At 36.6% G+C, this 25,388-nt stretch overlaps 1 protein-coding gene across 5 annotated transcripts in view; it reads right to left on the reverse strand.

Annotated features, from left to right (window-relative positions):
• PPM1B (protein phosphatase, Mg2+/Mn2+ dependent 1B) overlaps nucleotides 1-25,070 on the reverse strand; it is an 80,400-nt gene extending 55,330 nt beyond the window's left edge. For 2 of the 5 annotated variants that reach the window (XM_072635732.1, XM_072635729.1), the window contains exon 1: nucleotides 24,984-25,070. Coding sequence is in view for 3 of the 5 variants with exons in the window: in XM_072635730.1 (XP_072491831.1) it covers nucleotides 24,766-24,778 (13 nt within the window). In the remaining 2 variants the exon portion in view is untranslated. Of the gene's footprint in view, nucleotides 1-24,765; nucleotides 24,959-24,983 lie in introns of those variants that run through there. The other 3 variants (XM_072635730.1, XM_072635731.1, XM_072635728.1) reach the window with 2 other exon arrangements.
• Between the last annotated feature and the right edge of the window lie 318 nt (nucleotides 25,071-25,388).

Consider the following 25,388-nt stretch of genomic DNA (forward strand, 5'->3'; position numbering starts at 1 on the left):
CCATGACTCCCTCTCCACCCATCCTCTCAGCTACGAACCTTGCCTCATATTTTTTTAACTTTTCTAAAATCAATAAAAATCTACCTTTTCTCCCCCAAAGGAGAATGAAAGAAAATGAAAACCACTGCGACTATTATGTATAAGCAAGCAAAATAAATCTCCATATTGGCCATTCCCCCCAAAATCGTCTCATTCTGCACTCTGCGTCTTTCACCTCTTTATCTGGAGAAGGGTAGCATGTTTTATCATTAGTCCTCTAGAATCATGGCTTCTCATTACACATCGATAAGAATCCCTAATTTTTTCAAAGTTTCTTTTTTTAAACTATATTGTTGCCACTGTATAAATTGTTTTCCTAGCTGTTTACTTCACTCTGCATCAATTCATATAAACCTTCCCCTTCATCATTTCTGTGGACACAATAGTCTCATCACATTTATACACCACAACTTGTTCAGCCAGTATATCAACACCCCCTCAGATTGCCATTCTCTGCCATTAAAAGAAAAAGCCTTATTTTTGTATATCCTTAGAATTGTTTTGTTTAAACTATTCTCCCTCAAATTCCTTGTTACCAAGGTCTGCTATTTCTACCCTCCTAAGAGCTCTGTAATATGCACCTGCCACACCACTCTGGTGGAGTCCATCATCACCTCATGTCTGGACTTCTGCAAGTTTACTGGTTGGTCTCTCAACCTCAGATCTCTTCCCAGTGTAATCCAACCCCTCCCATCAACTACAAGGGATATTCCTAAAGCCTAGGTCTCCCTGGACCAACTTAGGATGGAAAAATGATCATCCCCAGAATCAAATTTTTAAAATTCTCTCTTTGACATTCAAAAGCCCTTCGACATCTGATCCCTTCTTACCTTCCTAGTTTCATTACTTCTTTCCACATACTCCGTGATTCAGAGATACCAGTTTCATTGCTGTTCCTCACACAAGACATTCCATCTCTCTACTCAAGGCATCTTCACTGGCTACCCCATGCCTAAATTCTATGCTTCCTCATCTCCACCACTTGCTCTCCCTGGCTCCCTGCAAGCCCAGACTAAAATATCATCTTCTATATGAAACCCTTCCAGATCCACCTCAATACTAGTACAGTCCCCTTGTTGATGATCTCCAATTTAATTGGCATATATTGTTTGCACATAGCTCTTTGTATGCTGTCTCTCCTTAGTCTGTGAACTTCTTGAAAGCAAGGACTAATTTTTGTTTTGTTTTTCTTTGCATACTCAGCACTTAGCATAGTGCCTGGAACCTATATTCCAACAGACACTTAACAATCAATTGCTGATTCCCTCACAGAGAGCTAATGATTGAAACACAGAGGTAATAGATTCAAATTGCAGAATGAAATATACATTTCTTCATCTGGTCAATAACTGTGATTTTAACTGACACCACATATGTAATGTTAACTGAAAAGGTTTAGTTTTTCTTTTTTTTTAATGGGGGGTAAGTAGGCAAAAGGTTAGAAAAGGGGCTAAACTGGACTGCCAAAAAAAGAATATAGGATTACTAAAACATTAAACAAACAAAACCAGAGAAGAGAACAGAAGGAAACAAACAGGACAATTTTGAAAGTTACAGGTTGAATTTTTTTTAGTATACTTAAAAAGAAAAGCAAGTTTTTTGTGATTTGCAGTTTTACATACAAACCTCTTTCTATTCTAATTTATATGCAAATACTCATTTTGTTTAGTGTTTAAGTTTAGAACAAGAAAAAAATTTTAATTTATACATTGAGGAGCTGAGGTTATGAATCTAGGATCATGGAATAAGAGTGGTACTTTTAAAACTAACAGCTAAACTAGGAAGGGGTTAGGGTGCATAGAAATATAATAAGTTCTGTTTTTAAAAATACTGAGTCTGAGATATCTCCAGGACATGAGATCTGAAATACCTAATAGGTAATTGGTGATGTGGGCCTGTGGGCAGCTAGGTGACACAGTGGAGTCAGATCTGAGTTCAAATTTGGTCTCAGACACTTACCAGCTGTGTGACCCTAAGAAAGTCACTTAACCCTGTTTGCCTCAGCTTCATTATCTGTAAAATGAGATGGAGAAGGAAATGGCAAAGCACTCTGGTATCTGCCAAGGAAACCCCAAATGGGATCATGTAGAGCTAGACACAACAACAACAACAACAACCTGAACATGAACAGTGACTGGCATTGAGATGATAATTAGATACATGGTAGCTGAGAGAGAGAGACAGAGAGAGAGAGAGAGAGAGAGAGATAGGGCTTTGAGGGATACCCACAGTTGTGAAGCATGATATGTATGATGAATCAGCAAATTAAGACTAAGAAGGAGCAGTCAGAAAGAGAGGAGAATAGGGGAGAACAGGGTAATGGAAACCCCTGAGAGAATATCCTGGAGAAAACAGTGATCAATAGCATCAAATGAAGCACTGTAAAAACAGACAATGGAGTGCAACTAGAGATCATCATTCGGAAACTGAACGTACCACATTACTGAATAGCAAAAATTGCCACTGTTACAAAATACAAGACTGATTCAATATATCAACTTCTCTACTCTTTCCTACTATCAGAATATATAAAATATTCAATTAATTACATATAGATCATATACTATACTGTATATAGCATGCACACTATGTCCAATATATTGCTATTATATACTATGTACATGCTATATGAAACATTAATACAGCATTATATAATATGTAATTATAATTTTACTCTGATAATAATTGTATGTAGTAGGTTATATATTCTAGTAGGATCTAGTCAAATTTGTGGTATGTAACCCAGTCTGCTCAATTTATGGAGTGTGAAAATACTGTGTAAATACATATGCAAAAAAGAAACTGTTTTGCCAAAAACAATGTCACTTCTGTTTTAACAGACGCCAGGTCTAACACTTGTACATAAATGACAGATCATTTCATTTAAACTTATCTACAAACAGAAAAACCAATTTAATTTCTGGAAAAATTATTTGAAGAACATAGAACAGAAATGCAACACTTACAAAAAGTAAAAGCAGTAAAAATGGTACTGTATCTGTTGATTTTGCTTAAGTATTTCCTTTTTATGAGGGGAAAAGGTTCTGTGAGGGGTTAGTTATTAAAAAATTCCTATTATCATCAGAAGTACAATACAATGAGAAAATCAAAATTTATCTCTGCTCTTCTGAAAACCAAGAGGCTTTTTCCTTTTTGGGGGGTGGGGTAGGGTTATTATTTACATGGCATTTCCATAATAATTTAAATTTCTTTCAGCATTACTACAAAGCCCTTATAATTGAAGTGAACTTTCAATTCCTCCTATAATGGAGATGATGTACTATACAATACCACTCTAGTTCAAACTCCTTATAAAATGATACACTCTCATCAATTCAATGAAAATTTCAGTAAACATTGATTCAAGTTATTGTTTGTCCTTCATTCTCAGAGGACCAATGACATCAGGAAAGTGATGTCATGACTTGCAAGTTAACTGGATTTAAGTGAGACAGGGCTATGTGAAGTCACCAGCCTCACTCTCTCCTCTGGAGCTATCTGGATCCAGTAGCAAGATACATATCAGGATGACTGGAGGGGCTGGCTGGAATTTCTTCTAGCTGAAAACTAATGATCTTATGAATTATTCTGCAGAATCTTGGCCAACTCATTTCATCTTTCTGAGACTCAGTGTCTTGATTTGTAGACTACACTAGACATTAACTTTAAGGAATTTGGTAACTCCAGGTGCGACTCTTTTAGCCACAATAAAAGAATCAACCCATACCTATATAATTTCTTCTCTTAATTAACAGACAAACAATGAACTCCCTGGTCTTAGAAACTGTAGACTGTTATGTCAGTTATCTACATAACCTAATTGTTTTCAGAATATATTGCACGGTTTTCTGGTAGCACATTTATCTTCCTAATTATGTTTTATCTTGTATCTAATGTTAAGTTACTTAACATTTTAACATTCTCTTACACAAATTAGTCTGTAGTGCATGGAGAGAAAGGGGAGAGGCAGAAGCAGTTGAGAGAATGAATATTCCAACTAGCAAGATAATGTCAAAGAAATAATATAGAATTAAAAATGCACAAAACAGGCAACACAGTAAGTTGTGTTCGAGAATTTAATTGCAAGACTTCAGCTAAGGCACAAGGGAATTTAATAAGCCTTCCAAATTTGAGCAATTAATTTTCCTAACAGAATCTGTAACTTAAAGAATGTAGAAAATCATGATGCAAGTCACAATTAAAGATTTTTCAATCACATAAGACCATTCTCACTTTAATTTGTTCTACTACTGCCTATGTCGGTCTCTACATACATATCAGAGCTGGAGGTGTTTTTTTCTGAGTTAAGTTCCAGGACAAGTAATTAAAGATACAATGAATAGTAGTAGCATCAGGAAAAGAACAGGGAGAGCCTGAATAACTTAAATCCTATAGCAATCACAAATGACTTCTAACCTTACCAAAACTGTCACCAGTACAACCTGCAGAGTCAGAAGAAAGCAGAGAAATGAGGCAAGAACAAAGGGGGGCAGGAGAGAAGCAATTTTCTGGTGTAAAAAAGAAACCGAGAAAAAAAATTAAGTTAGTATAATCACATTTTCTTTCCCTATACTGACTTGTCTGAAACAATATTAATTAAGCGATATTAAATATTTATAAGATGGCTTTTAAAGAATAAACAACCATATTACTATATTAAGATGAAAAATATCTAGAATACGTAACTTAGGATGCTTGTTGGACAAATGTGAATGTTTATCATTTGGAATTATAGATATATTCCTTTATTTATAAAGCAAGTAAAATGTCTCTGCTCACACTCTGAAAAAGATATACCTAATGGAATATGGAGATAATTTATGTTCAAAAGATGACATATATCTATCTGCTTAAATTAGCTATGGGTTGTTTTTTTTAAGTCAAATCAGTAACTATGTAGGAAAAAAGCCCACAATTCAAACTACTTCAAAATGTATGGTAGATAGATCTAAAATTAAAGTGACAGCCATCTAGAAACTATGTTCTGACTTGATTTTAAATTAACTTTATCAGCAATTGAATTGTAAATACCAGAATGAGTTTCCTATTATAGATCACATTCTCTGAAAATCTTTTTAAAAGAATGAAAAATTATCACTTTCAGAAAGTTACTTCTTTTACAATGTTCTTTATATACATTATCTCATTTAAGCCTCATAACAGACTCATGAGGTATTATCCCCATTTTATAGATACTGCAATTGAGTTAAAGATGTCGGGTGATTGGCCATGGTCACATACCCAATAAATACCACAGGAAGATCTTAACCCCAAGTCCAGGTCTCTATGCCCTAAACTATACTGCCCTTTTATATAAACATGACTGAAGAATTGACCAACAGCAGTCCAGGGTGAAAAATCTAAAGTGTATTCCTTACAATGATTCTATCAGATACTACAAATATTAGTCCCATTTTATGGATAGGAAACTTGTCTGACTCCAAATCCAGCATTCTTCATCATGTGTTCCTATTAAAAATGTTCCTATTAAAATAAATGTTCCTATTAAAGTTACATATGCATTTAAGATGTACTGTGTAGCCAAAATTAGAAGAAAGCAGAAAATGGGAAATTTTTATAGCAATTTTCTCTGATAAGGGTTTCCTTTCTCAAATATATCGGGAAGTAAGTCAAATTTATAAAAATAAGAGCCATTCCCCAATTGCTAAATGGCCAAAGAAAATGAACAGGAAGTTTTCAGAGGAAGAAATCAAAGCTATCAATAGTTATATTTTTAAAAAGGCTCTCAATCACTAGTAATTAGAAGACTACAAATTACAGCAACTCTGATGTATACTAACTCACATTTATTGAATTGGCCAACATTATAGAAAAAGAAAATAACAAATGCTGAAGGGGATGTGGAAAAACAGTGACACTAAACTCACTGTTTGTGGAGTGCAACTGGTCCAACTATTCTGGAAAACAATTTGGAACTACGCCCAAAGAGCAATAAAACTGCGCATACCCTTCTTGACCCAGTAAGCAATACCCACTACTAGGTCTCTATTTCAAAGACATCAAAGGAAAAGAACTCGTGTACAAAAATATTTATATCAACTCTTCTTGTGGTGGCAAAGTATTTTAAACTTAGGGAATGCCCATCAATGGGGAATGGCTTGAACAAGTTGTAGAGAGTGTGATGGAATATTATTGCGCTGTAAGAAATGACAGAAGGGGATGATTTCTGAAAAACCTAGGACGACTTATATGAGTTGATACAAAGTCAAGTGAGTAAAACCATAAAAACATTGTACACAGGGACAGCAACAATGTAACAACAAGCAACTCTGAAAGACTTAGTTACTCTGATCAAATACAATGAGTCACAATAACACCAAAGGATCCAACCTCCAGAAAACTGATGAATTCTGGGCACGGACTGAAGCATCTTTTTTTCCCTTTTTTACCCTGAAACATGTGGGAATGTGTTTTGTATAGCTTCATATGTATAATGGGTATCATATTTCTTTTTTTTTTTTTATTAATTTTTTTATTTTTTTTAATGTTTAACAATCACTGCCATACAATTGCGATTTTATCCCTCCCCACCCACCCCCCACTACCTCCCTCCCTCCCCACGACTGCATACAATTCTGTATAGATTCTACATATACTTTCCTATTGAGTATATTTTCACTATCGTCATGCTATGTAGTCAGACTAGGATAAATGAAAGAATCCGTATAACAAATCAGAACATGATACACAAACAGATACACATACACAAACATGATCTGCTACATTATGTGAGTGACTTCCATATTTCTCTCTCTGAGTGTGGAAGGCTTTTTGCCTTGAGGTCCACCATTGGGATTTTTTTTTTTTTTCAGAAGTTCTTGTGTTATTACAAAAATCTAAGTCTACCAGAAAAAACTCTCACACACTGTGGTTGTTGCTGTGCATAAAGTTCTCCTGGTTCTGCTCCTTTCACTCAGCATCAGGTCATATAAGTCCTTCCAGGCCTCTCTGAAGTCTTCTTGTTCATCATTTCTTATGGCACAATAGTACTCCATTACATTCATATACCATAATTTATTCAGCCATTCCCCAATGGATGGACATCCCCTTGACTTCCAGTTTTTGGCAACTACATAGAGTGCTGCTATAAATATTTTTGTACATGTGGGACCCTTTCCCATTTTTATGATCTCTTGGGGATATAGTCCTAGTAGCGATATTGCTGGGTCAAAGGGTATGCACATTTTTGTAGCCCTTTGGGCATAGTTCCAAATTGCTCTCCAGAATGGTTGGATGCGCTCACAGCTCCACCAACAATGAATTAGTGTTCCAACTCTCCCACATCCTCTCCAGCATTTATCATTTTCTTGTTCTGGGGTATCATATTTCTTGCCTTGTCAATGGGTGGGGGAGGGGTTGAGAGAATTCAAAACTGAAAATATTTTCTAAAAATAGATTATAAAATATTGTGAAAGGTGTTGGTCTAATTTCTCCCAGACTACTATCGAGTTTTCCAAGCAGGTTTTTAAATAAATTAAGTTCTTTCCTAAATAATTTATGCTTTCCAATTTATCAATCAGAAGTATTATGAGAATTGAGAAGTAGTATAAGGAATGCACTTTTCAAGTAGGTTATAAAAATTAAGAAGCAGATCATATACCTCTCACAGCTATGGCTAGAAGATGTATTCTTAACTAAACAAGAAAGATAAAAAAGTTAAAGAGTAAAAAAGATAAATCATTTTAATTACATTAATCTGAAAAGCTTCTTGACAAAATTAATATACCAAGGATAAGAATGGAAATGGTTGGAAGAGAAAAAAATGTTTGTATCAAATTTCTCTGATAAGGGTTTGGTACCCAAGTTATATAAACAATTAACAGATAGACACAATATAGATATAATCAGATATCTATATTTATCTATAGATAGAATCTTATATATAAATATAACCACAGAATCTGTTCATCTATCATGACCAAAAGCCATTCCCAATAGGTAAGAGGCCAAAGGACATGAATAAACAGTTCTCAAAAAGAACTGCACACATTATTAACAACTACATGAAAGAAATGCTCCAAATCACTACTAATAAGAGAAATGCAAATTAAAACAACTCTGAAGTTTCACTTCAAATCCTGCAAATTAGCAAAGATGATAAAAGATGGAACAGTCAGTGCTGGAGGGGTTGTGGGAAGACAGGTAAGTTTCTAGTGTAAATGTAAATCAGTACAACCCTTTTAGAAACCAACTTGAATTATGCAAATAAAATTATTAAATTATCTAATGCCCTTTTACTCAGAGATTATATTACTTGGTAATATTTGTAAAGCACTTAGCAGAACACCTGGTACATAGTAGGTATTATATAAATGTCTATTCTCTTTTCCCTACCCCTTTTGCTCCAAGAATGCCATTGATTAAAAGATCCTCATACACATCAAAAATATGTATAACAGTATTTTATTACCCCAGAAAACTCTCATGTGCATCAAAAATATTTATAACCATATTTTTTGTGATAGTAAAGAATTGGAAACAAATGAGATACCCATAGACTGGAGAATGGCTAAGCAACCCAAATAAGTCAGATTCTATCATATATGTGTATATATATGTATGTTACGTATATTTAACAAAAAAGTGAAAGTCTAAACAATGAGCTATGTAGCTAACTAATGTTAATAGTAAATATAAACCAAAATGCAAAACAGTTCCTACTCACCTCCTTTTCAAGTGTGAACATTTTAATTTACAAGTCCATCATTAAAGATACATACAGGAAATCAAAGGTCCACTAATACTTCGAATAGTTCTTTTAGGGCTGAAGGAGTCCTTGAGACTATTAGATATTCAACGCTAATCAGTCAGAACATTAAACTAAAACCTTGATTTATCTAGCGTCCAATTAAATTAAAGACACCTTTCTTTTTTCCTATGACACTCTAATTTTAAGAACTTCTAACTATGAACTAAACCTAAATGAAAATGACATTCTGGAGATGTTCTAGGATAAAATACGTATTAAATACAACCTTAAACTTTCCATATCTTGAGAGGTGGGTGGCACAGTAAACAAAGCACATGGCAGGGAAACAGAAAGATCTCAGTTCAAATCTAACCTTAGACACCTACTAGCTGTGTGACTTTGGGCAAGTCACTTAACCACTGTCTGTGCCTCAGTGTAAAACGGTGGTTCATAATAGCACCTACCTCATAAGGCTGTTACAAGGATTAAATGAGTAGAGTGGCAGGCAGGCACTTAAGACATGCTTGCTCCCTTACCCTATATCCAAATGTACAGAACTGATGACCTTTTGAATAATGATCTGAATTTTAAAAAAACAAGCAAAAAATTTTCATGCTCAACATTATCACTTACTATATGGCTATAAATTTTCAATAAAAATTGAAACAAAATATGCAAACCTTACAGAATTAGAAAAAAATTAGTTAAGAAAATTACCCTATTATCTTAAAAATCCAGTTAACTACAAATTTATTGTATGTATGCTAATATCTACATACATTTAGAAACACAGTTAAACCTCTATTCTTTACCCACTGGGTAAATAAAATAAAATCTTGGCCTTCAAGATCCTCTACAACATGGCTCCAAACATACTTCCACATCTATCCCATCCTTAACCATTCACCTACTCAGTGTTCTTAGACAAACTGAATACTCCAAACTCAAGTTAGTCTCTCCAGATATTAAGATAGAAATGGATATATTCCTCAACCCTTCCTCCAATATTTCCTTATTGAAATGCCTTCCTATAAGATCTAACTCAAGTACAGGTTATCTTTTGAAGCTTTTCTGAATCACTCAATTCACCCAGTCACCACACCACATCAACTGGATCCAGGATCAGGCTTTACAATCAGTTGTCTCTCAGGAAACCAGGACCTATCCAGCATCTCTGTTATTCCTTTACAGCTCCACACCCTCCATTTCTCCCTTTAGAAACAGCCACCTGACAGAGACCTCTGCCATCCTGAGGAAGTGTATCTAGCATTTTGCCCTGGGACTAAGCAAATACTGATGAGTAAAAAACTCACCTACATCACTATATCTAGTCAGCCCCAGACCATGTTTCACATCCTATTCAAACATACAACAAGAAACCAAGGCCTACGGAAGTGCTCGGTGATCTTTATTGTTGTTTAGTCAATTAGTCATATCCAATTCTTCGTGACCCCATTTGGGGTTTTCTTGGCAAAGATACTGGAGTAGTTTGCCATTTCCTTCTCCAGTTCATTTTACAGATGAGGAAATGGGCAAACAGGGTTACGTGACTTGCTTAGGGTCATATAGCTAGTATATTTCTGAAACAAGATTTGAATTCAGGTGCCCCTGACTAGGCCTGGCACCACTGTGCCTCTGTTCTACTGCTTTGCACATATTATTTAAAAAATGTATGTTTACTGTGTATATACCCTTTGACCCAGCAATACCACTTCTATGTATCCTAAAGAGAACATAAAAATGGGAAAAAGTACAAAATACACATGTACAAAAATATTTGTAACAGCTCTTTTGGTGGGAGCCAATAATTGTACATTGAGGGCGCATGCCCATCAACTGGGAAATAGCTGAACAAATTATGGCATATCAATGCAATGGAATACTATTGTTCCATAAGAAATGATGAGCAGGCAGACTTCAGAAAAACCTGGAAGGACTTAATGAACTGATGCTGAGTGAAGTGAGCAGAACTAAGAGAACACTTTACAGAGTAACAGGAACACTGTGTGATGGCTAACTTTGACAAACTTATCTCGGCTTAGTAACGAAAGGATCTAAGACAACTCTGAAAGACTCATGATGGAAAATGCTATCCACAGACAGAAAAAGAGCTATGGAGTCTAAATGCTGATCAAAACATACTGTTTGCTCTCTCTCTCTTCTTTGTTTCTTCTTTCTCATGGTTTCTCCCATTGGTTCTAATTCTTCTTTACAACATGACTAATTTGAAAATATATTTAATATGAATGTACTTGTAGAGCCTGTATCAGATTACATGCATTCTTGGGTGAGGGAAGGAAAGGAAGGGGGAGAAAATTTGGAACTCAAAATCTTATAGAAGTGATGGAGAGGGACTGACATTTAACCATGACAAGGGAAAAAAAAAAAACAAGAATAACTACTCCATTCAGTCCCAAAAGCTATTATTTTACCACTGAGTGTAAGAAAGAGCCAGCACTAAAGAGTTCTGACTTCCAACAGCTTTCTATTGTTTTTTATAGCCAAACACCCTAAGATGCTGCCAGGTACCACCAAAAAACAAATTAAGAAAATAACTAGACAGCAAAAATTTCATAAAACAATCACATCTCTCTCCTGTGTTATCTTTGCAAAGAAAAATTTTGTGGATCTGCCTGACTAGACATCAGTAATCTTCATCTAAAATGGATTTATTCAGTTGTTGAGAACAAAATTATAACACAATACAGTATAGTTCTAGTTTCAATTCCCACAGAAGCCCAATAGTTCCTGGTCACAGAATGCATCTCTAATGGTAACCAGTCTCAAATGCACAAAACTGGTTACAAGGGAAGTGAAAACATTATCACTACGCAGAAAGCGAAAAGCTTAGATCTTCCTGATAATGAGTGAGCACATACATATTTCAAAGTCCACACAGATATCAGCTAACATAATGATCAGAGTAAAATGATTACTCAAAATAGTACACTGTACCATTTTGCCAACACTGACACCGTTCTTCCACCACTGACTACACTCCTCTCCTCTTTTTACTGTATGTTGGTTTTTAGGACTCTTGTCCTACCTTATATCAAATCTTAGTCTCTTTCGCTGTGGTTCTTTCTCTTCTTCTGAGAGCCTCCACACAAAGTCAGTTTGTATCTGTAGATTTTTTCCTTCGGAAACAGAATCCTAGGGCTTTTACTACTTCTGGCTGATGATTTCCCAAATCTCCCTTTAATGGCCACTGGACATAAAAATTTGGCTTGGACTTTATCACCTAAGAATTCTAAATGCCCACTCAAATAAGCTGTACATATCAACTTTACTATTTCTATCAAAGAATAACACTATGAAGAAACAACAAATGTACATTGAATTTCCCTGCCTAATATGCAAGGTTATTATTTCTGTTATGACCAAGTGACTACTACCTAGGTTGGTCTCCTAGAAGAACATAGTGAGCCTCCAGTCAAGACTCTAGAAGAGATTCAGAGGTATTCCTTCACATACACATTCACAAGGTGTTGTTCCATGTGAAAGAGAGGGAGAGAGAGAGGAAGGGAAGGAGGGAGGGAGAGAGAAAGGAAGGAAAGAAGGAGAGGGAGGGAAAAGAATATGAAGAAAAAATGGAATGCTAAACCTGAGAGGTGAGGTAAGAGAAAATGAATATGATAGAAATGAGAGGGTGGAGGTGGGAACAGAGAGTTAAGGGAACAAGAACATTCCTTGAATATCAGTGTCATTTCTAGGTCTTACTTTTATTACTCAGAAATCTTTCCTCTTTTGAAGTTCATTCAATCATAATTTGCCACTCAATCAAAATTATAGTCACTATGGTATACAACCACTCCCCCTGCCTCACCCAATCATGCTCTCTGCTTTCTGAAGTGAATCAGTACATGGCTGGTTCATCATATTCCTTTCCTTCTGAATGCCTGTCCTTGTATTGGGAGACTTTAAGGTCCACTGAGCTTCTTCCTCAAACTACCTAAACTGCCAATTCTACAGCCCTATTAAATCCCATCCTTACTCATCCTTCAGTCCCCCTCAGTTCACACACAAGGACAGTCATATGCTAAGTCTCCTTTCATTTCATCTCTCCCTATCCCTTACCACTTGTAAACCTGTTCTTCCCCATCATCCATATTCAATTCCTCCCATCCCTGAGTTTTTCCCAATCTATCACCTCTGCTAGTACTTCACTTTCCTCTCACACAAACATCAACTCAATAGTTACCAGCCATTTAAACACTACACTGTTCTGTGTTTTCCAATCCCTTCTCATTGTTCATTTCTTGCCAAACTTCAGCCCTGGATCATTCTCAACATCAGCTTCCTCCACTGAAGTCTGGAGGAAGTCTCCTAACTGTACTGATTGGAATTCATATTATCCAGTACTGACTGGGCCTTTCGACTGGACTTTCACTGCAAGCAAGGCAGTCCTATCTTCCTTCCTGACTCCCTATCTCACTCCACAGAAGTTATTCCAAAATTTTTCTTTCTTCTTCAAGCTTCCCATACCTTCCTCTAATTCTTCTCTTTCAGTAGAGGACCCTGACTCTTTAATTAGAAACAAATTTACTATAGATAGTAAACATTACAATAAATATTTAAAACAAATGAATTTATTGGCCTCTGCTTCCGGATTTGCTCTCTACATAAAGCTTTCCTGGACTCTCAATCTGGTCACATGGTACACTCAGCTCCTCTCCCCAGGATCTCTTGGAACCAAACACCAATAAAATCTCCCTCTGGGAATTCCTTGTAGAGGGAAGGTGCAGGAAACAGAGGAATAGATTCAAGAGTAAGAGAAAAAAGGAACCAACCACAGGATAATGTCATATGAATAAATAACAAAGCTTTTCTTCTATGCCCAATTGAAAAAAAACAAACCTGATCTCAAGTTAATTCAAAAGGGCTCCAAAAAATGTTCTGAACAAGGCAATTACTTTCAATGGCAACATGTGCTTGGAGTGTGTGTGTGTGTGTGTGTGTGTGTGTGTGTGTGTGTGTGTGTGTGTGTGTGTACATACACATATATATACACACACATATACATATATATCTGTATATGTGTGAGTATATATATATATATATATATATATATATAAACTTCTGAAATGCATATAGAAAGAATCATTAAACAGATATAAAGGATAACTAAAACAATTATTTTAAGTGACTGACAAAAGCACAAGATAGTGTGCTGGTGGTGATTACAACATTTTCATGAGGCAATATGGAAGACTTGAGGTTGAGACGGTAATATTTAATTCTCTGAGTTTGACCAGCATTTAAAGCAGTTGAGGGGTTTTTATTTTGTTTGCTTTCTAAATACAGTAAGACACCAGAGGGCAGAAGATTCATCACAAGTAACCTGGTCCTATCCTCTGCCTGAGATGGTATTTTGTGAGCAGAAATTCATGTAGGGGAAATGTTGCTACTGCTCATGAGAGCAGCACAAGGAAGTAAAACCCTAAGACGCAGGTACTATTATTATCTCTGTTTTACAGATGAGGAAACTGAGGCAAACATAGGACTTGCCCAAGGTCACACAGCTAATTAATGTCTGAGGCCACATTTGAACTCCAGTCTTCCTAACTCTGGGCCCACCTTGCTGCCTAAGACAGGCAATCTATTCTTTCTCTTCTCCCCCTTTCTACACCTCAAAATTCTCATCATCCCCTATTCTATGATGAAGAGGTGAACAATCTTGCCAAAGCTAAGTTTTCCTTTTATATTCTTTGCTCCTGTCTCCTCCACCTTGGAAGAACAAGCATCCCTCTCTCATCTTCACTCTCTGCTTATCCACAGGCTCTTTCCCTATTGCCTGCCAAAATACCAAAGTCTCTCTCATCTTGAAAAATTCTTCACTTGACATCATCATGTTCTCATTTTCTCAAACTCTCTTTTCTCTCTGTCAGTTTGGCTTCTAGAAAGGGTTGTCTATGCTTATTGTCTCCATTTTCTCACCTCTTAATCATTTCTCAATCCCTTGCAATCTGACTTTAGCACCTATCTCTCCAACAAAAACTGTTCTCTCCACAGTTACCAACAATTACTCAAATGCAAATCCAATGGACTTTTCTATCAATTTCATTCTAGCTGACCTAAGTAGCTTTTGATACTATAAATCATTTCCTTCACCTAGACATTCTCTCCTCCCCTGGCTTCCATGACAATGTCTTCTCCTACATCTCATTGTATTTGTCTGACCATTTTTTCTCAGTCTTCTTTGCTGGATCAACATTCTTCTCCAACTCATTATGATTAGGAGGTCTCCTTAAATCAACCAGTCCTTGGTTCTAATCCCTATTTTCTCTCTACATTCTCCCTTGGAGAAGTTGGCCCAAGAGGGATGTGGATCCACAGACTGAATTGTTGTCAAATCTACATAATCAATCCTAATCCCAGTCTTGAATTACCAACGGTCTAAGGCACATCAGCACCCAGATAGCCTAAAGGCATCTCAAACTCAACTCATATTCCTCTATTATTCTCTCCCAAACTAGCCTTTTTCTGCTAAGGGCAACACTGTCCTTAAAAGTCACAATTTCTTAATCATCCTCAACTCTTCCCTTTCCCTTGGCTTTTAGATCCAATCAGTTGTCAAGTCCTATTGTAGAAAGAGATTCAACACCTCTTATAGCCCTCTCCAAAAGGTCTACATCACCTCTCACCTGGACCACTGCAATAACACCATCATTTGTCTTACTGCCTCCAGTCTCTCAAAATTCATATCCTGAAAACATGCATTTGGACCCAACACTATCCTTTCTTAAAAACAACAAACCTTCAGGTTTTGCTTATTTAGCCTCCAGGATAAAATACAAAATCCAGAGACTGGTTTTTAAAGTCCTTTACAATCTATCCCCAATGTATTTGGTCTTATTTAATATTACCCTTCACATTAATTCTTCTCCAATCAAATTAGCCTGCTTCCTATTCCTTGTACAGAGCATTCCATCTCTCAAGTCTGAAATACTCTCCTTCCTATCTATCCTCCACCTGGTAGAATCCCTAGTTTTTGTCAAAGCACCATTAGATGCCACCTCCTACACCAAGAGGCCTTTTTTGATCCACTCAGCCTCACAGCACAATGTATAACACCCAAGCCCTGCGCACACACATTTTCCTTAGCAAAAGATTTTTTTCATTTTTGTTTTGATATGCACTACACATTAGAACATAGTAGGTGCTCAATAAGCATTTGTAGAACTGAATTACAAAACATAAAAAGTCTTTTGTAAGAACATAAATTACCATAAGTACAAGGACAACCTATTCAATTCTGTTGGGCAAATGTCTTATTCCTATTAAAAATTTTATGTCAAAGCAAATTTCAAATGCCTGTTTTATATATATCTGAATGTATAGTGTAAAGAGGTTATGTGTTCCTTGAGGAAGGTAACTAATGTTGATTCTATGTTTCTTTTTGTTGTAAAATTTAATAAAAAAAAAACTTAAATGAACATTAGCTCAACATATGACTTATAAAATATACAAGTACTAAAGAAAATATTTTCATCCATCTGTAGGACTTTATAATTGTTCTAACAAAACTATAAAGGTATACATAGCAACCAAGCAGCATTTCACATTGTACACCCGTGAAAGACTTAATTCTTGTGTCAAGGCCTAGAAACAAATTCTCTCTTACAATGTCATTACATTTTTCACTGTTTGGGTATCAAAAACATTTCTATAGCCTACCAAGTTGAAAAAGTTCACAATTGTGGTAGGAAACCACTGAATAGTCCCTAAGCTTTTTTTTTTAACCATCTCTCCCATCCTTCCCACCTAGATTTGTTTACAAAATCCATTTCACATTGTCTTGCAATTTTAATATTCTTTTCTTTCCTTTCAAAACTCCAAACTACCTATTTCCACTTTTCTCCATTAGTAGCGGCTGAAACCTGTGGTTTTTCATTCCTTCCTCTTTAACAGAACCTTGAAAATAAAAGCAACAATCAAAAGAAACAAAGCTGCCATCCACCTACATAGTCCCACTTAGCTTAACTAAAACTGGTTAAACAGACATGGAGACAAAAACAAGGAAGCACAGCAGCAGCAGGCCAAAGACAGTGAGACCCATAACTTTAACTGATTCAGGTCTACCTACTACCTAAGAAAAGGATTCAATTCACAAATTAAAGAAATAACATATCTACCAAAATTAGCTGTAAGACTACCTTAATAATTCTACTTTTTCCCTAATTATTTCCCTAAACCAACTCTAAAAACATCTTTCAAGCCCCACATAAGTTTATGTGAACCAATTATTCCACTTGTAAAAAATATTACATTCAGTCACATCAATATTTTAGACTAAAGTACAAAATTTCATACGGCAGCAAATAAATCTTAATATGCTAACCCAAACACCATAAAAGTATGATTTTACTATCATACTGTACATTTAAAAAGGCTTAAATCTTTTAATAACTTTTACAGTTTTACTCTCCAGTTTTACAGAAACAAAAATCAAGACTCCAAACTAATAAAGTTTAAAATTATAAGATTTGTAAAAATCAAATAGAAATGGGGAAAGGTATCTAAAATTTAGGCTCTGAGACATGTAGACAAATGTTAGATAAATAATGTTAAAATGAACAATGAAAGTCAATACAATAAGCTTAAGGATTCTTCCCTTTCCATGAAGCACAAATAAAGTAACAAAATACTCTGAGGGAAAAAATATTGCTCATTTTTAATAAGTCATGCCTCCTATTTCACTAATATAGCTACTGTATGTTATTATTCTAATAAAATTACTTTAATGGCCCAAGCTAGGCTGCCTTGATATGTAAGAAACACGACCTAATCACCAATTTGATCAAATTTACCATATAAATATATAATCCTCTCATCTTCTAGATCAGTGACTCAAGTGAAGACAAAATGGCAAATGGCCCCTGGCTACTCCTAGTACAACCACAAAAGGCATTCAGCAATAAAATATATAACATTAGCTGGCTGGAATTTACACAGCACTTTAAAGATCTGCAAAATGCTTTACAAATATTATCTCATTTTAACTTCACAAAAAAACTTGGAGATAGGCACTACTATTATCGCCATTTTACAGATAAGAAAACTGAAGCAGACAACAGTCACATGACTTCTCTAGAGTAACGTCTAAGGCCAAATTTAAATTCAGGTCTTACTGTGCTAGCCACTGCACCACCTAGCTGACTCTAAATTATGAAAACTAAAGATCTCATGGACAACTTAATTGCAATATTTGTGGCAAAACTCATCAGTTGATTTGTCAAGCTGAAAGTTTAAAGAAGACAGGTTAAGAGAGAGCCAGATACCTAAGTAACTACTGTATTGGTATTACTTCAAGAAGAAATTTTAAGTCAAAAGGAGACATTAAAAAGAAACATGTGACACAAAATAATCTTAATGTAACAAAGCAGAGATAGGATGATTCTATCAGCCATTGTGAGAAAGTATGTCAAACAACAAAAGAATCTGATGCAGTAAAAGTGGCAGCTATCACCAGAAACCAAAGGTCATTATTTATATATATATTACTTACAGAATGTTTTCAGTCATACTCACATAAGAAAACATAAGGAATATTATCATCATAAAACATGTTCCTACAAACATTCCCACTGAACCTGGGCCATACATAAATGAATCAAGCTATACTAGGCTCCAAGTACCACCCAGTGCAAGGATGGGGAACCTGAGGCCTCCAGGTCACATATGGCCTTCCAGGTCCTCAAACTTCACAGAACAAGTGGATTCTAGTGGTTGGTACTAAATAAGCCTCTTGACCAAAGATCTCTTTCCAATACTTCTACTTAGCCCCCTCCCCTTCCCCCAGCCATTAACTTCCCCTACTTTCAGGGATATTGCATTTGTACTGTTCCTCCCTTTCCTCTTTCAATGCTTACAAGCTTACTTAGCTAATTCCAGTTTAGGCAAGCTTTTCCCTCCACTTCTTTGAATCCTTAGTGCCTAGTGTTTTAATCAAATCAACAACTACGTCAAAAAGATTATCTGAAATGAGGAAAAAGAAAGAGGATAGATGGCAACGTAGTTATTAATTAATTAATAGTTTGGACTTCTCAACACTTCCTTTTGCATTTAATTTCCTAACCCAGTCCAGACCCCTACATACTCTTAAATACTAAGGTATATGTAACCACTTTGGGGTATGTCTTAGTGCACAGTTTCTCTGGTATAGGTTGGACTAGATGGCCACTGAAATTCCTTCTAACTCTGAAAATCTATAATTTTATGAAGAATAAAGGCTATTAGTTCTGAAGTAAAATCACACATATAACCCAGGTACACACAGACAACCCATCAATACTTAAAGCCTTTCAGAAGACACTTAAGTTCCACTTCAGAACCTTCACAACAGTCATCTTCCAACCATTTTTTTAATCAAACATTTCCCTCAAAGCACTAGCTTCATGTTTAAATAGTTAAATACTAAATTTTAAAAAATTATCTTCCCCCATCCCTCCACAGAGTAAATAATAGTTTCCCAATTGCAAATGAAAGATTTCTAACTTATTAACACATAGGAGCCAAAATGAGAGGGTTTTGCTAGATCATTTCTAAAGTCAGTTTCTAAAAACTCCATAAAAACTACTTAATCTTGAGTGAATATTTTAACTTTCTCTAAAAAAAAAAAATTGAACCAATTTTCAATATCTATCCAATATTTCAATAATAAAACCTAAATATCTGATATTAATGTAAGCTTTAAGTTAACAACTTGTACTTTAGACATTAGTTCAACATATGACTTGTAAAATCTAACAAAAGTACTCTCATTTATACTCTTAATTTATGAGGTTATTACTTCAAAAACTGATTAATATTTTTGTTACAAAAACTATAAAAAGTGTTCAAAGACAAGGAGTTATGATACTTTGGATATTACCAGTACAAGTTAGTAGTGGATACGTTAAAAAGTCAAAGAAAGTTTTTCTGAGAACATTTTTGTGCTTTCTCTTAGCATGATCTATCCCTCAATATTAATAGTATCTCATGTGCTTAAGATGGAAAAATAATCTAGGTCAAGAAGGAAAAAATAATGGTAGTTAGTACCTTCTCTCTTGATTATTTCCCATTTAAAATACTGTACATTGTACAGAGTTGCTTTCATGTTGTCCATCTGTCTCCCCCACCCCCACCCCCATTAGACAGTGAGTTCCCCGAGAATCAGGAACTAGTTTTTTGTGTTTTGTTGGTTTGTTTCTTTGCATTGTTTTGTTTCTGCCTTTCTTTGTATTTCCACCACTTATTTTATAGTGTCTAGCATAGTAGGGACTTAATAAATGCCTGTTGACTTGAAGGGAACTGGTCTCACAAATTTAATAACAGCCCAAACACTGCTTTCATTTATCTCAAACTACTGCTTGTTGCACAGTGGCTGTCTCTTAACACTAATATTCTCCTTGAATCATCAAGCACCTTGATCTCAAAAGACCCAAACTGGAGACAATATAAATGAGCACTTGGGTGATACTCAGTCATAGATAGATCATAAACTTAGAGATGGAAGAAACCTAAGAGGTCATCCAGGCCAAGTCTCTTTTTTATAGATGAGGAAACTAAGGCCCAGAAATGACTTGGCTAGGGTCACATAGGTATAATTATCAGAGGTAAAACTTGAAACCAAGGCCTCTGACTCCAGAATCTTTCCACTGCTCACATGGTGAGTTTAACTCTCTACAGGATATGACCAATGACAACTTATACACAAGAAACAGCATAAAAGGTATCACCAAGGTCAAGTATAAAGAGAAAAGCAGCAGGGCTAATCATACATCACATATAGCAAAAAGGTGCACTGATGTCCACAAGAAAAGTTTTCAGTGTTTATGAGGGTTGTTCTGTGGAGGATTTATGAAAAACACAACAAGATGGAACACAAAAGCTAAAACGCACTAAAGCACACATTTTAATAGATGTTTTTAAAAAGTTTGAAAATGAATAAATCACTTTTAAAAAGCCAAAAACTCCTCCAAAGTTATCACAGTAATGGTAATACCAAAATCTATCATTATTTTTCAATAGCCTAAACATATAAAGGTGCTAAACAGAATTATTGATATAATTAAGTATAATGGTTAAAAAAAGTTCTTAAAACTATCAAAAAGTTTTTTACCACAGCGCTGGGACAGCTACAAGATCAAACCAGAACCATTCTCACATGCTTGCAGAAAGTTTTGAGAGGAAAGCAGAGCAGCATGCTTTTCCTACTCCACAGATACAGTAGTATCTGTAATTTAAAGTGAAGTTAGAAAACTTAGTAAAAGGCCTCAGACCGTAGATCAGATGCCACAGATAACCTAACATGCCTTTTAGAAGAATACTTACAAGCCTAAAACGTCATTTTTTTAAAAATGAATTTAATGACATAAGCACTGTCTTGAGGAAAGATAAACTAAATAGTCATTATAAAAGGTCAGTAAATTATTACACCTTTCTCTTCCTCCAGCCACCCCTAACTATCCCAAAATTTTCTGGATTAGTTCAGGACAAAAAACATTAGAACTGTAGTGACCTTCAACATTATCCAAGCCAGCCATGAGTTTCCAAAATGAAGAAAGTGAGGCACAAAGAAATGAAGTCACTCCCAGCAAGGACAGAGACCAGGAAGCAGCTGACAAGACAATGAGAAGCATTGACCGATGTTTCATAAAGTTTCAGGAGTATCATGAGAAAGCAAATATTAAATTCTGCTGCTAAACTTCCCCAAACCCTACCCTGCCTTCACATTTTGAACAATGGTGGTAATAATGGAATAACAGCTCCAGGGGCTATCTATCTGGCTCTAAGGGGTCTTTAATTCTATCTGTCTACATTGGCTTATTCAATCTAGTCAATACAATCACTAATCTCTACATAAAATTTGTCCACTTCTTTCAATTGCCAACTCATTTGATGTTAAAAAGGTACATTTCGCTATAAAACTATAAGTACTGATCACAACAGTGGCCAGTATGATTTCAGATTCTAAAACAAATACATCAAGTATGCAAATAAATGGAAAAAAGTAACAATCTAGATTCTCAGAGATCCTTAGTCATCAAGTTTGTGATGCTATTACTTTTAAATGTTGGGGGGAAAAGTGAGCTATACAAATTTGTAATCAGTATCTCAAATTTCTTTTAACATTATTATGATACGAAAATTTGGGGTTCAACAATATCAAGTTTCTTCTGTGTGTTTTATTTAGTATTACCAATTGTTCAAGCTATTTTCATAGACAAAACACAAACCTTCAATTCTTTATTTCAAGCTTTTACCAACATATATTAAAGCCAGTAACTTCATTCTTTGGTCAACATTTATGACAGATGACTAACAAAATTAACATTGAGTACTGTCCATTACAAAGGATAATAAAACATGGTTTCTATCTTATGGACAAGCAAAATTTTTGTAATTCCTTATCTGTAACCATATATTAAGTACAGACAAGTATAGATAAATGCCTTCATATGAGAAAAGGCTAAAAGTAGTTATCACTCACAAAAGTATTTTGCTAAAGACACGCTTATTATTTAACAATGTCATTCAAAATGATGTTAACTTAAAACATGTTAGGGATGCTATCATTTTTCATAAACTATGCTCATCCAATTATCCAACCATGTTCTAACTAAAACCTTGGCAGCACTGAGGAATATGGCAACTCTCAGGCTTCCAGGTATTGCATGCATTAAGATCAACAGACCCCATTTTCAAGATGTTAAACGCCTTATAATTGTTATTTTTAAACAAGAATAGTTGTTTCTAACCTAGTAAAGCTAAAAACCTGCTCTTCCTGAAGTCTTGATCATTTCAAATAGACTACTGCACCATTCCTTCAAATCAGTCTCAAGGGATTGGAAATTATATGTTAATTACTGAGTTTTATTCTACTACAACTCAAAATGGTATAAGGTTTACTTATGAATACTATAATTATCCAACACAGGAAAAAAAAATTAATGATTTGGTCATCATTTTTAACCAAATGCTAAGTGAATTCACCACAGAAACAATTAGGAGGGCACACAAAGAACTGAGGAAATTTTAACTAACATGCATGAAAAAAAACTGAAATTACACCATACTGATAATGCAATACTAATGGCTGTTGCAGAAACAGTGATAGGAATAAAGATATAGAAAAATAAGCCCACAGAAAAGGGAAAAAGACAGCAGAGACACTGAGAGAAGGGAAGAAGCAGGAGGAAGAAGGGGAAGATCAAAGGATTTGGAATTAGAAGACCTGGATTCAAATTTCCATCTATATCATACATACTAGAGGTGTGACCTCAAGCAAATCACTTAATATCTCTGGGTCACTAGACCAAGGGGTAAAAACAAAACAAAAAACTGAAAAATTTCTACAAGAAAAAGCCATAAATAGCTGAAAACCTAGTCTGGATGCTAAATAAATAATATGGAGAGATAAATATAGATATATCTATAGATAGTTCTCTCTAAGCACACACAAAAACACACTTCCGTACTTGGGCCGTACAGTATAAAGGACTAACCTGAGTTAGGATGATCTGAGTTCAAGTCTGGCCTGTGACACTGGCTGCCACCTTGGGCAAGTCACAATCTCTCAGTGCCCTAGGCAACTCTCCAAAACTATAAACTGCAGACTAGATCCCAACCAGAATTGATAGGAGTTTCCTACATTTAGTCAATAAAAAAACAAACATTTTAAAAGACAAATTTCAAAAGACAAATGCTAAAGTCGATTCACTAGGTCTGTGAAATACTTTTTTAGAAGAATTGCATTTGAATACTTTACTGTCCTTGTTACAATAAAAAAGGAAGCCTGTATTTCTCAAAGAGGCAAATATAAAAAACTAGAATAACTTGCCTCATTGTTTATTTAGGAATGCTCTATTTAAAAGTGGGCCAACTATAGGAACTTGGCTATTGCATAACATAAAAATAAATGAAATACCAAGGTCTATTAAAATTTAGTTTTGGTGACGTTTCTTTATCTTCTAGGACATATGGTGATTTGTTCATCCTTGTACCAATCAACACTCAAGCCATGTATCAAATTCAAGAGAGCCTTGTTAACCCCAGCAATAAACCTCAATAATTCTCCTATCACAGATGTTAATATTTTAACAAGATTCAAAGTAGATACATATCCCCAAGACCCAATTCCTAAACAACTCTTTAAGGAAGATGGTCTGCCAACTTTATTTTGATATATTAAGCACGTGGGGGCCTATTTTAAAGAGGCCTATTCTAAAACAATTTTTAACTTGTTTGCACATTTTTCTTCCTTTAAAAAAAGTTTTCCTGAGGCTGCTGATTTTACGGCAGTTAAGCTCTAAATCAATATGAGAATTCGGTGATGCTTCAAAAGTAGGTACTGACACCCGAGCAAAGATCAGACTTCTTATAAAGTACAAGTAAAGGAGTGACTTCATGACTCAAGAATCAACTCTATGTTTAATCCTCATCCAACCCTTCATTTACGTAGCAAGTGTCTACGGCTTCTCCTTTAACTCTTAGGAAGTCCTGGAAGAATGAAACAGTAATAAAAGGCTACAAATAAGGCGGTCAGCCTACATTCAGTGGGCCTCTGACAGTGTCTGTGGGGCGATGAAGCCACAGCCACACTGGGTCTAAAATCAGTCCTGGGGACACGAGATTCCACTTCCAGCTTTCATTTTTTTTGAAGAACGGCGACACAAGAGACAGCTAGAGTTAAAAGAACTAGAGATAAGGAGGAGGGCAGGATGAAGGAGAAAACATAAAAGCAGCCATTGAAAGAAAATAAAAGATATGGCTTAAAGTAATGGCTGGAAGCAATGACAAGAGGAAGGTCTGCCGAACAGCGGGAAGGGAGCGCCGACGGGTCCGGGGAGCGCCAGCAGGCACAAGGGGAAAGGAGGACTTAAGGCCCAGGGTAAGGGCAGGGGTGCGGACCCCCTCCACCACTCCCCACTCCCCCCAGAAAGAAAGAGAAAGCCGCTTCCCGGCAGAGCAGCGAGAAGAAGCTAGAAGCGGATTATTTCGCCACATCTGCTGCTCCGCCGCTAGGAGCTGACCTCTGAAACGCATCCATCGCTTCCAACCCCGGGCCAAGACCGAGGAAAGGGCCAGGGCAGAGGCCTAGGCGGGAGTCGGGCCTGGCGTCCCGGACTCCCGGAGGGGTGGGGGAAGGGAAGAGGATTAAGCAGCCAAAAAGGGCCTCCGAAGACGAGCACCTCGACCGCCACCGTCGGAGCCTTTTCCCCAGTGGCCCGCAGCAACGGGCGGCGCTTACCTGGGGCGGGAGGACGGAGAGGTCCCTCGGGTCTCGCTCCGGCCCCGCGCAGAGTTCCCCCCCACCCCCGCCGCACTTCACCCCGGGATCCCAACGGAGGTGCGGCCCCTCGCCGCCGCTGCTTCCTCCTCTGCCCCGGCCTCGGCCTCGGCCGCCGCCGCCGCCTCAAGGGCTGTTTACACCGTCGGGCCCTTCACGCCGCCGCCGCCGCTGCCTCCTTCCCTCCACCTCAGCGCCGTCGCTGCTGCCGCCGCCGCCGCCGCCGCCGCCGCCTCCTCCGTCGCGGCCTCGTCTCTCTGGGGCATCTTCCAACCACCGACCCCTGAGAAACAGAGACTCCAGCCGCGCCGGCAGGAAACTCCCCCGCAACTGCCAACGGGGGACGAGTGGGTCAGAACCCGGGCG

The sequence above is a fragment of the Notamacropus eugenii genome, chromosome 1 (assembly GCF_028372415.1).
Source record: "Notamacropus eugenii isolate mMacEug1 chromosome 1, mMacEug1.pri_v2, whole genome shotgun sequence".
NCBI classification, from domain to species: domain Eukaryota; kingdom Metazoa; phylum Chordata; class Mammalia; order Diprotodontia; family Macropodidae; genus Notamacropus; species Notamacropus eugenii.